This window comes from Podarcis pityusensis, assembly GCF_964106645.2.
Source record: "Podarcis pityusensis genome assembly, chromosome: 5".
Lineage (NCBI taxonomy): Eukaryota > Metazoa > Chordata > Lepidosauria > Squamata > Lacertidae > Podarcis > Podarcis pityusensis.
The window spans coordinates 68,612,178-68,624,272 of record NC_138032.1 but is presented as its reverse complement, the minus strand read 5'-3'; the positions used below and the strand labels follow the sequence as shown (position 1 = coordinate 68,624,272).

At 43.5% G+C, this 12,095-nt stretch overlaps 1 protein-coding gene across 1 annotated transcript; it reads left to right on the top strand.

Moving 5' to 3' along the window:
- Positions 1-628: 628 nt before the first annotated feature.
- Positions 629-7,180, top strand: CISD1 (CDGSH iron sulfur domain 1). The gene is made up of 3 exons (XM_081004806.1): positions 629-777; positions 5,269-5,474; positions 6,771-7,180. The coding sequence occupies exons 1-3, from the start codon at positions 747-749 to the stop codon at positions 6,858-6,860; spliced, it is 327 nt and encodes a 108-aa protein (XP_080860932.1). The 5' UTR covers positions 629-746; the 3' UTR covers positions 6,861-7,180.
- Positions 7,181-12,095: the final 4,915 nt, after the last annotated feature.

Genomic DNA, 12,095 nt, shown 5'->3' with positions numbered 1-12,095 from the left:
AATTGGCATTAGTTCACCACAACAGTGAAACCATAGATACCACTATCCTGCACACTACACAACTGGTATTGGAAGACTGCATAGGCTATTCTACTGATTTTCTTTATTATTTTTTTTGCTGCATATGTGTGAAAGTTGGGGTTGTTCAGTCCATCCTCACCAGTTACATAATAGTAGATCTACTTTTCCAAATAATCTGGGTACAGTGGTGCCTCAGGTTAAGTAATTAATTGGTTCCGGAGGTCCGTACTTAACCTGCAACTGTTCTTAACTTGAAGCACCACTTTAGCTAATGGGGCCTCCCGCTGCTGCCGCGCCGCAGGAGCACGATTTCTGTTCTCATCCTGAAGCAAATCTGTCCCCCAAATCTTTCCCGGCTCATTTATTCAGCTGCTTCTCGCATTTGTAGCATTTATGCTCAGGGTGGCATTGACTGTTCTTCCTCCTCCCCTTCTCCTTTAATCCTCCCGACCACCCCCGAGGTCTCTAAGTCTCCAGCCGCAGGCGATTCCACTCCCGACCCCTGACCTCCCTCCACCCTTCCTGCTAGAGCCGCCCTGGGTGGTTTTGCAGCGCTTGCCCCGCCCCTTGAAGCAGAGAGGCCGCCCCCGGCCGGCCGGCGCCATGTTAAAAGCCCTGGCGCGCAGGCGCGTCGCCGCCGGGTGTCACTTCCCTCGCCCCGCCTCGCGCGCCCTTCGCCGGAGCCTCAGAGGGTGGCCGCGCGGCGTGCGTCCGGGGCTGCAGTCATGGGGCTCGGGTCGAATTCCTCCGTGCGGGGTAAGAGCGTGCAAGGTCGCGGGATTGCAGCGGCGCCCTTGCAAGGGGGGGGGCGTTTAGGGGCGGGTTATGTGGGTTTTTCCGTGGTTCCCGAGCAGTTCTTTCCTCCCTTTTACCCGCGTTGCCAAGCGAAAGAGAGAGACCTGTTACCTTAGCGCGGGGCCCTGTGTGCCATGCAGTTCTCTTTCCCCGTAAAAACAGGCATCTTCACGGCCGGGGAAAGAGAAAAGGCTCCGGGAATGCGGCGCCTGCAACGAGGCGGGCGGGGCATAGTCTTTTTTTCATAAAGTGGACCCAGCCTGACTGTATAGGGGGCGAGCAGTTTTGCACCTGCGACCTCTGCAGCTCCCCTAGGCTTTTATTTGCAGTGACCTTCAGCAGTTCTTTCCCCTCCAGGGCTCCGGTCGCCGCTGTGGAGCGTTGCGCTGCGCAGCAGCAGCGATGCCCCGAGGTTTCTTCCTCCTTCCCTCCTCGGCTCATCTTCGCAGGCGTTGGCCAAGCGCTCGCCTTTCTCCCCGCACCTGTTTGCTCCGCGGGAGCCCTCGGGCGCCGCGCACTTCCGACAGTCGGGCTTCCCTGCCTGACCTCTGCCTCTCCCGCTCGCTTCTGCGCCGAGAACAAAGGAACTCGTGACTGCGCTGCAAATGCCAAGCATTTCGGCTGCTGGAATTGTTGTCTCGGGTCTTTAAGCTGAGGCACCGCGTTCCTAGCCGGAATTTGGCTCTTTTTGGGAGGGGGCGTGGTGAAGCTCGGCCTCTGAACTGCTCGTGGTGGACGCCCTTGAAGCGCATTTAACTAATACCTTTGGGGATTAGTGGGGTAGTTTAGTGCTCCTGCTGGGGGAAATGTAACTAGGTGTCGGTTTGAGAAAGGTTGCATTCAGGCTCCTGCTCCTAAGGGGAGAGGCTTCAGGGCTTCGTTTGCCTAAAAGGCGCACTTTGATGTGAGGGCTGGCTTTTTGGTCAATAGTGATCAGAGGGCACTTGGCACATAGTCAAAAACTGGCTGGGATTCTCTCCTGTTTTTACTTGTAAGATTTAGCAAACCAACATCAACTAAGGGTGCTGATTGCTAATTCATATTTTGGAAAACTATTGCCCAGCTTTGAAAAGAAGAAAAGATTCTAAAGCAGGCTTCCTCAAACTCAGGCCTGCCAGATTTTTTTTTTTTTGGCCTACAACTCCCATGATTCCTAGCTAGCAGGACCAGTGGTCAGGGATGATGGGAATTGTAGTCTCAAAAAACATATGGAGGGCTGAGTTTGAGGAAGCTTGCTCAGAATCTAAAGGGACCTAACTATTCTTTGATCCTGGATAAGTAACAATCTTTCAAGTTCCAGGATATGTAGAGCAAAACTGTCATCTTGTGATGAAAAACAGGATAAAGCAGCCGGGTGCTGTACAACAACACTAAATAAAGCACTATTGCTGTAATTAGCTGTTTTCAGTATTTGTGTTATTCCCTACTCCATGTCAAGTCTCCCAATTTCAGGCCTTAGTTTCTGGGCATTCACATCTCTAAGGACACCTGATGCACACCCAGAGTTGTAATTTTTTGTAGGTGTCTCTGTCCAGCATTTTAGGCAAGTGCCTGTCGGGATCATATGTTATATAGCTCATTCCTTTTGTATATGATATACATTCACCATAGTTCCTGATCACCCATTTTCCTTGCGCCCTACAGTGCTCTTGGTGGCAGCACTCCATCCTCCACTTACGTTAGTTAAGTTAAATAATTGGAATCAGAATACTCTTGCCATATATTTCTTGGTCTGCGTGATCTGTTCCCTACTATGGTTTATATGTGATTATGGCACAGGTGCAGCCTTGCAGGTATGTAGTTAGACCCCACTAACTTTCAACAAATGCAGGGCATCTGAAAGTTGCAAGCTTCTTTTTGTGATGTGTTGGTCCATCCTTTCCTGTGTTCTGTCTGACATGAACCGGTTGGATTTCATGAGTGTGTAGTTATATACTGTATAGCTTTTGTTGTATTGACATTGTGGGTATGGAGTTTGTGAGCTGTTTGTCCTACTGAACTTGGAAATAAAACACGGCACCAAGGACTTTCCCCTATATACAAAAAGATTCAGCAGCAGCTGTGTTGCTCCACTACAGTTGGTTAAATTGAGAGTCTAGTTTAACAGTTTTATGAGGCTTGCTAGATATTGACGGTAAGAACTTTACAGTTACACAGAACTCTAGGCAGGCAGAGATAAAGAAGAGGGAGTAAATAGAATACTTTTGGTGCAGATGGAGTTTCTGCCATGCCCTCCAATATGTTGCCCAGGATGGTTGTCCAGGAAGCCTTTTGCAGAGCTTAGTCTTATTCTCTGCTCAGCATAAAATATCTCCGGTTGTGTGAAATGATTTTTCCAGACAATTTTTATAGGGAAAATTCTTCTGTAAATTAGGGTAATTTGCAAATGAGAAAATCTTCCATTTGCTTTAGTAAATTTTCTGGTGTCCCAGATCTAGAGAATAACCTAATTCAACATGCTTATCTTACTTTTCTTTAGTAGACAAAGCTAAAAACTCCGAAACCTCCAAGTCTGGCTAATGGCATCTATTCTGTATTACTAATGAGCTTCTGGAATGGAACATTTAATGCAGAAAAATAACTGGGTGTTCTCAAAACATTTTGATTCTAACTGTAGTCAGTCTTTCTAAAACACTGCCTTCATACTGCGACCACACATTGTAAACACAACTTTCTACCATGTCTTCGCTAACAACTTTATCTCTTCCCACCTCCCTTCATTTAATACTGAGCTTGAGAAGAATTCTGTGATGATTCTGCAAAAGCAGCCCACTTCTGGTTTTTGTTCTTAAGCTGGTCCAGATAAAAGTGTTATGGACTTGCACATAGGTGTTAGGGACCAGTTGGTGGAGCTTAAGCTTCCTACACTCTGGAATATTTTTGGTCTGCCTGGAAGCCCTGCTGAAGCTTCTAGGGTAAATATTTTGGTTGTGTTGACTGCCACCCTTGCTTTAGTGCAGGGGTGGAGAACTTCCAGCTGGCAGGCCTGATTAGGCCTACCAGGCATCCTCATTTGGCCTATGAGACCGTTTTGGCCAAGCAGCAGTAACTTTCTCTGTACCTGATGCTGTGCATGAGGTCAGGGCAGGTAAAAACCTGGTTTAGCTGAAAGTGTGTTTATTTGCACTGCTGATCAGCACTTTGAAAGGAACTTCTGAAGATCCAATAATTGGCTGATTGTCAGAAGCCCCTTTCAAAGCCCTGCACAAAATAGTGTTTTGAGAAAGGGTTCTGAAGACCACCTCTGAGCAAAAAAGGCCAGTGGACCTCATTGTGACATCAGCTGATTGACAGATGGGGGAAGATAACAATCTGGCCTGCTGGGCTAAAAATGTTCCTACTCCTACTTTAGTGGAACTCCTGATTCTACGTAATGCCTTCTGTTGAAATAACAGTGTGGACAAGGTATAAAGAATTATTGCACAAGATTGCATCTTCAGGGTTGCTAATCCAAACACATAAATCCCAATGCAGTCAGTGGGATTTTTAGAATTTTTAATTGGGAAATATTTGCTTGTTTGCAAAGTTAATCACCTCTGGTTAGCCTGGAAGCTAGTAACATGTATTGTGTCAATGATTGTGATTGATGAATAGGTTGACTTCTCTTTCCTCAACAGAGTACTAGATTAATAATAAATAAATGTACTAGTGACCTTATTTTTACCTGCCGGATAATATTGGAATTCCTTCTCTTCCTATTAGAACCATTTCCAGGTTATCTCTTGTCTCAATATGTAGTTCTATGTAACTCTTTAGATCTAACTTACTTGTTTCTCATTTTGGCATTCCTTAAAGTCCTGTGTTAGCTACATTTTTGACCTTTTGAAAATAGTACTTACCGTACTTGGAAATGGTTGTGCCCTAAGTTGCATAGAGAGGGGGAAGAAGTCTTGAGGGTTAATCATTTCCTTGAGAAGGGAAACACGATTTCTAGTATTCCAAAGTTTATTTACCCCTTCTACTGGGTCTACACAAAAGAAATGAAGTGGTTCCTTTCCATGAGTGTCAGAACAAAAACTAAAGCTACAATCGTATATTTGAACTTGATCAAACTCACCACTTGGTATAGAATAGCATTTTAGGGGTTGAATCCAACTAGGTTTTACTTGGAGCTAGACCCACTGAAATCAATGGACTCATGTTAACTATGTCCATTAATTTCAATGTCTGTATTCCGAATAGGTCTAACATTAGATGTAACCCTAAGGCGCTAATCCTGTGCACACTTTGGAAGCAAAATCTTTCTGTGTTTAGTGAGTAGACATGCATGGGAAAGAGTGCTTTCAGTTTATATTCTGGCAGTTTGGGAACGCAGATTAAACCCTCCTAAATGCTATGAAGTTTGTATGAGGAGAAAATGAAAATTCTGTCAGACAGTAACTTCTCAGCACCAGTTCGCACAAAAGGCCTTAGTGAGTGCCCTCTAACAATTTCTCCATATTTCTGTTTCAGTTGAATGGATTGCAGCCGTTACGTTTGCTGCTGGAGCGGCAGCCATTGGATATCTTGCTTACAAAAAATTTATCAGCAAGGACAGATGCTGTAATGGGATGGTAAATCTCCATATCCAGAAAGATAACCCAAAGGTAGTTCATGCATTTGATATGGAAGATTTGGGGGAGAAAGCTGTGTACTGCCGGTGTTGGAGGTCTAAGAAGGTAAGAGAAGAAAATGGCAAATATCTTGTAACTTTTTAATTACAAATTAGCTGAACCCTCCACAGCCAAAGTACTTACTTTTAGTTCATCACGAAGAATCAGAAGGAATAACTGAATTAGAAGCAGCCATTGAAGGAAAGTCCAATAATCGGCTATTTCTAGAATCAAAGCAATTTTCCATATGAGGAAGGTTTCCTCCTGAGAGCATGTAACATAAGAGTAAACACCACTGAATATTGATGTTTAAGCATTCATATTTTAAAAGACAACTGAGAGGGGTAGGTTATAGTGGGAAAAGAAATATTGCAGCAGGAGAATAGGTTGTTCAATGTTAGAAGCAAAAAAGGAATTATTATAGTGTAAATTGTAGCAGTGGTTGTATAATAAAGCAGAAATGTTGATCAAATATGTTGAAATACTTTGATCCTGTCCTTGTTTTCAAGGCCAAATGTTGATACTAGTCCTCAGACAAATGTATTTTATTTATAATGGCAGGAATTGAAAATTGCACTTTTTTGATGGTCCTGTGAATGTAAGCATTTTTGCAAGCCAGGCAGAATGACCCTGCTCTCCCCCCCCCCAGCCCCACCCCACCCCAATGTGCTGTTTTTGGGATTCTCCTGACTCTCCAGAATAGATTTTGGGGGAGGAGAGGGTAGAAGCCCCATTGCTGGCTTCTGCTAGTGCAGTGGGTTAGTTGAATCTAGGTCTAAGTTTAGTACGGACAAGTCTTCTGTCATATCAGCACAGGAACTGTGATACCTTCTGATGGCCTACTAAATTACTAGATGGTAGCATAGCCAAATTTCTTCAGCATTGGCTGTAAACAGCATTTAACTCAAGACCATGGTTTGTATTAATCATGGTTTGCTTAGCCAACCATGTGTTGGTTTCACAGTTAAGAAAATACACTGTGACTTGGTTCTCCAAAGTGCAACTTGTTTTCCACCTGTGCTGATCTTGTGGGCCTGTAGTTTGGCAGGTACCTGGGAAGGAATAGTCAAACAAACCATGGTTAAGCAAGGCCGTTGGGTTGAGAAATAATGCCAACCATAGTCTTTAAAATCAGTGATTTATAAACCAACTACAAACCATAGCATTACATTCTGATTTTCTTGCCAGAAAATAAATTATGGCTATCCACTGGGCTGCATTCAGATTTTCAAGTCAACAACACTTAAGCTAAACAAACCATGACTTGGTATAAATCAGGCCACTCTTAGGTTTCCTTGTTGTTTGTGAATTGCTATTTGCTGTATATAAAAAAGTAAATTTAAGGCATTTTTTCCTCCCTAGTTTCCATTATGTGATGGGTCTCATACAAACCATAATGATGAAACGGGAGACAATGTGGGACCTCTGATCATCAAGAGAAAAGATGCATAAATGATGAATGATCTGGACACCGCACAAACAACCATATTGCAGTGTTTTCTGCTCACTTGTAATTGGTGTAAAAATGAGGTCTTAAGTCATTTCACTGAAGATTTTTAGATGTGTGGTATACAGTATGCTGCAACTGATGTAATTCATGGTGTTTGCCTTGCTTAAACACTACAATGTATGTTAGGAATGAATACTTGTGACCTTGCTTTTGTTTTGTCTTGTACAATGTACATTCTCATTAAGTGTATTAAAAAAAAGACCTTTCGAATGTACTCGGAACTATGTATGGGAAGATAATACATTAAATTATTTTCAAATAAGCTGTTGTAAGCTGTCTTTATTGTTCACATCCACAAGCAATATAACAATGAAATGACTCATTTTAGTTGTTATTTTTTAACCAAGTGGCATATTTCTTCACCTACTTCAAACATGGTGCGCTAGGAATAGGGCTTCAAAATGTAATGAAAGCATTAAAAAAAACCTGAATTTATTTTAAGGAAGCATTTTTGACCTACTAATAGTTGGTATAATTACTTATGAATGCTTTTGCGTAAGACATAAATAATATGAGAGCATTTTCCCCCATGCAAAATTACATCAGCTTAAAGCATAATCCTATACACGTCTACTAAGAAATTCATTGATTAATTGCATCTTATTTCCCAATGGGTGGGTATAACATTGGATCCATAATGCAGAGTAATCCTACAGTGGTAGTGGTGGGAGATTGCATGGCAGAAGAACTACCATTTCAAAGCCCTTCTGCTTGCTTTTACAGCAGAAGGTGAAGGAGGTGCTTTTCCTGTGCCCCCCAGGTTGTTGTTTTTCAACAGGAAGGGAAATTACACTGGCTCCAGGGCTGGCATAGATTTTGCCGCCTTTCAGGGGTGCGTTGGGGAAATGAAGTGGCTTTTCATTCTGCCCCTGGCACACTTATTTTTGGCCTCTTTGCCAACAAAAGATATTTCCTCTGCCACACTGCAGAAGCCTCCACTTAGGGAGCATAAAACGCCAATCCTGGCCCGACTGCACTGACTGCCAATTTCTGGGCCCAATTCAAAATGCTGGTTTTGACCTATAAAGGCCCAGGAATACAATACCCCAAGAACCACCTCTCCCCGTATGAACTGATCCCACAATCATCATCTGAGACCCTTCTTCATGTGTCACCTACATAAGACGTCTGGAGGGTGGCAACAAGGGAATGGGTTTTATCTGTAGTGGCTCCCCACTTGTGGAATACTCTCCCCAGGGAGGCTCACGTGGCATTTTCATTATATATGAAAAACATTCCTCTTCACCCAGGTCTTTGGCTAATTAAACAATCTATGGCTTTTGAAATGTGTGTGTGGCAGGGGAATTGTTTTTGGTTGTTGCTATGGTATGCATTTTTGTGTTTTTATATTGCAAACCGTCCTGTGATCCTCTGATAAAGGGCAATGTAGAAATTTAATAAAAACGAATAAACTGATAACTGTACCCCTAGGCAGAGGTCAATTAAATGTGCTACACAAGAATGACGATGATGTACTGATGTATTACAAAAAGCAGGTTGAGTAAAACAAGGTCGCTTGCAGGATTTTTACATTTAAGTCTAGAAAAGTTGCAGACCATTCCAGGCGAGAGAATTCTGTTTGCACAAGGTGGCATTATTTGGTATGCAGTTTTTAAAGTTATCCGTTCCGCATTGAGAAGGTGCCTACCCAGCCTAATGGGAAACACCCCCTGCCCATTTACCTAACAGTTCCTCTAGGGCTCCAACCAGATTCCTTGGACTCTGAACTATTGCTCTCAGTCCTACCTGTGACTATTAGGTTTCAACAGCAAGAAAGCTTCACTCCCAACATACAGCAGACCATTAACAAAAAGTATTCTGTTTAGTAAAAAAAATTTTTTCTGGGACTGAGCTCTTGTTTTGCCCTGACTCTAACCCTTCATTTAGTTGTGGGCCCCTCTATGCTCTGGAGGAAATAGTAAAGGCATTATTTTTTTTTGAGTGCATAAGAGGAAGGCATTAAACACAGAGAACTCTGAGTACCAGATAGTGTGCGTCAGTATGAGACTGCTGAGTCTACAGCACAGTTTGTTCACTGCTATTGGGCAGATATTACATGTAGCCTTTTCTTGCCAGTGTGTGACTCCTTTAACAACCTTGAGTTAAATTTATGATGCTGAATAATTAAATCACTTCTAGTACTGCAAATCTTGTGAATAAATAGTTGCAGGCAGTCATTACTATTTGGCAGCAGCCAGGGTTTCAGCATTGTAGCAACTTACGTTTGTGATAGTCCTTGTTGTCTGTTAGTAACGCTGCAGCTTCTACTGTATTTCAGATATTTTACATGCAGAAGCATTTGTGTCCTGTCTTTTTGTTATGTAGCATCCTGGGGCGCTTACAGAAAACTTTAAAAGACATTGAAACTGTTATTATACAAATGCAATCAAATAAAGTCGAGAGAGAATCAAGAAAAGAGCAAAAAGTAAAAATTGGCTTACCTAACAAAACAATTGCCTAAACAAGGCTTGGGGCACAATTCTAAGGCTAGATCTGCCAGGATGAGTGGGGTTAGGATCCAGCTGATCAGCTTAACTCCCTTAACCTGGCTCAGCCAGAGATAGGCAAGCATATCTCCTCAATCCTGGCTCAGCAGACCCTATTGGATCTTAAAAGGTAAAGGGACCCCTGACTGTTAGGTCCAGTCGTGACTGACTCTGGGGTTGCGGCGCTCATCTTGCTTTATTGGCCGAGGGAGCTGGCGTACAGCTTCCGGGTCATGTGGCCAGCATGACTAAGCCACTTCTGGTGAACCAGAGCAGCGCACAGAAATGCCGTTTACCTTCCCCCAGAGCGGTACCTATTTATCTACTTGCACTTTGATGTGCTTTCAAATTGCGAGGTTGGCAGGAGCAGGGACTGAGCAACGGGAGCTAACCCCGTCGCGGAGATTCGAACCGCCGACCTTCTGATCGGCAAGTCCTAGGCTCTGTGGTTTAACCCACAGCGCCACCCATGTCCATGTAAACTCTGAAAAAGGGGTGGGGGGGGGCAGGACAGAAGGAAGTGAAACCTAGGCTGAATCCTAATCACATCCATGTTGGTTATGTAACCTGGAGTAAATTAAGGCAACGAAAAGAGTGGTGTAACTCAATTTAAATGCTTGTTTTCCCTCTTCCAGGTTAGGGCAGTTCAGCCTAGTCCTGAATGGCATTTGGATCCGGTGTACGTTTGCTGACTTAGTTTATGTTGGTTCAATTTATACCAGCTTCTTGTGTTTTAAGATTGCTCTCAGTGGTGAAAAGATGGTAAGGTGGAGTCCAGGCAGGGAGTTCCACAGCTTCGGTGCAGTTAAAGGGCAGGGCAGTATTCCTGTCAAATACACCACCTTGATAGGACAGGTTCTTTATGTATCTTGGTCCCAAGCCATTTATGGTTTTAAACATAATATGTAGCATGTTGACTTATGCAAATAAACTAATTGGTAGTCATTGCAACTGGAGCAACAAAGTTATTGACATTAACCCTATAAAGATCCTGCTGGGCCAAGCCTCTCACAAAACAGGAAATTGTTAATTAGGAAAATATGAAGATTTTAATCTGTTGACAGACAATTTTTTTTGGGTGGGGGCGTGGTTCCTTCTCAAACTGAGAGAAGATAATGCCCTTTTCTCTTCCTGTCTTCTGCTCAGGGTGTCCTGTTCAGTTTCCGAGCTACAAAGTCTCTGAATTTTATAGTGTCAGACTTGTGAACTGAACTCTTTATTAGGAAATGGAGATATATTTTACACATGGAGCAAAAGCTGGTGGAAGAAACTACCCATATTTCAATTGCCATATTTTAAATGCATACTTGTGGCATAGTTTCACATATCATTCAAACTGATTTTACTTGCTATATTTCTGTCCCTGTTCCTCCAAGGAGCTAAGTGAAACACACAGGTTCCCCTCCCCTTTATCAGATCAACAACCCTGTGAAGGAGATTAGATGGAGATGAAGTGATTGGCCCAAGGTTATCTAGTGAGTTTCAAAGCTGAGTGGGGATTTTAATCACTCCTAGTTCAACACTCTTAACTGTTCTCTCAGAGTGTCCCTTGGTCTGTTGTGTGAACCTTTCCTCCATCTTGCCATCCCACCTGCAGAATCCCTGCTCTCTTGCAATATCACGGTGCTTAATGGGTCAAGTAGGAAATGGTGAATTCAGGACTGTGACTTGGATGCTCTGCGTTACTAAACATATTTACTCAAAGTAAGTCCAATGGGGCATTTACAGCTTAGTAAGTGTGCTTACAGGGACGCGGGTGGCGCTGTGGGTTAAACCACAAAGCCTAGGACTTGCCAATCAGAAGGTCGGTGGTTCGAATCCGCGCAACGGGGTGAGCTCCCGTTGCTCGGTCCCTGCTCCTGCCAACCTAGCAGTTTGAAAGCATGTCAAAGTGCAAGTAGATAAATAGGTACCGCTCCGGCGGGAAGGTAAACGGTGTCTCCGTGTGCTGCTCTGGTTCGCCAGAAGTGGCTTAGTCATGCTGGCCACATGACCTGGAAGCTGTATGCCGGCTTCCTTGGCCAATAAAGTGAGATGAGTGCTGCAACCCCAGAGTCAGTCACGACTGGACCTAATGATCAGGGGCCCCTTTACCTTTACCTTTAAGTGTGCTTACCAGAAATGTATCCTCTAGCTATCTAGCAGAAGTCTAAAGGCTAAAAAAAGGCTACCAGTGTGAGGAGAGCAACTTTGCTCACAGTGAGACTTCACTCATGGCCTTCACTTTGAGCCTTATTTAAAATTTATTTATTTTAAAACTGAGCTTTGTCAGACCAGGCATGGGGAACCTTTGATCCTCGATGTTGCTGAACTTCAATTTCCATTATATCTAACAATTGACCATGATAGGCTTGGGCTGATGAGAGCGGAGTTGGAGTCCACTGTGGCAGAGTTTAGTTTGTAGCAGAACTTGTGGTTTATTACTAGAGCTCAGTCCCGTAAAAATAATATGTACTGGGACCTCTCTTCCACAGAGCACATACAGAGTGCTTTCTCCCTCTCACCACTCCCTAGACAACAGTAGGACTGGCCCACTCATGGGGTGCATGCCCTCCAACATTTCTCCGATGAAAACATGGACATCTTAAGGAAAAGTGGGACATTCTGGGATCAAATCAGAAACTGAGACAGCTTCTGTAAATCTGGGACTGTCCCTGGAAAACAGGGACACTTGGAAGGTTTGCTAATCAG

What these genes read in the sequence shown, in the direction of transcription:
- CISD1 (XM_081004806.1), top strand. Translation starts at nt 747, where the DNA reads ATGGGGCTCGGGTCGAATTCCTCCGTGCGGG. An exon ending in GTCGAATTCCTCCGTGCGGG is followed by an intron (nt 778 to 5,268) that starts GTAAGAGCGTGC and finishes TTTCTGTTTCAG; the next exon opens with TTGAATGGATTGCAGCCGTT. An exon ending in GGTGTTGGAGGTCTAAGAAG is followed by an intron (nt 5,475 to 6,770) that starts GTAAGAGAAGAA and finishes TTTCCTCCCTAG; the next exon opens with TTTCCATTATGTGATGGGTC.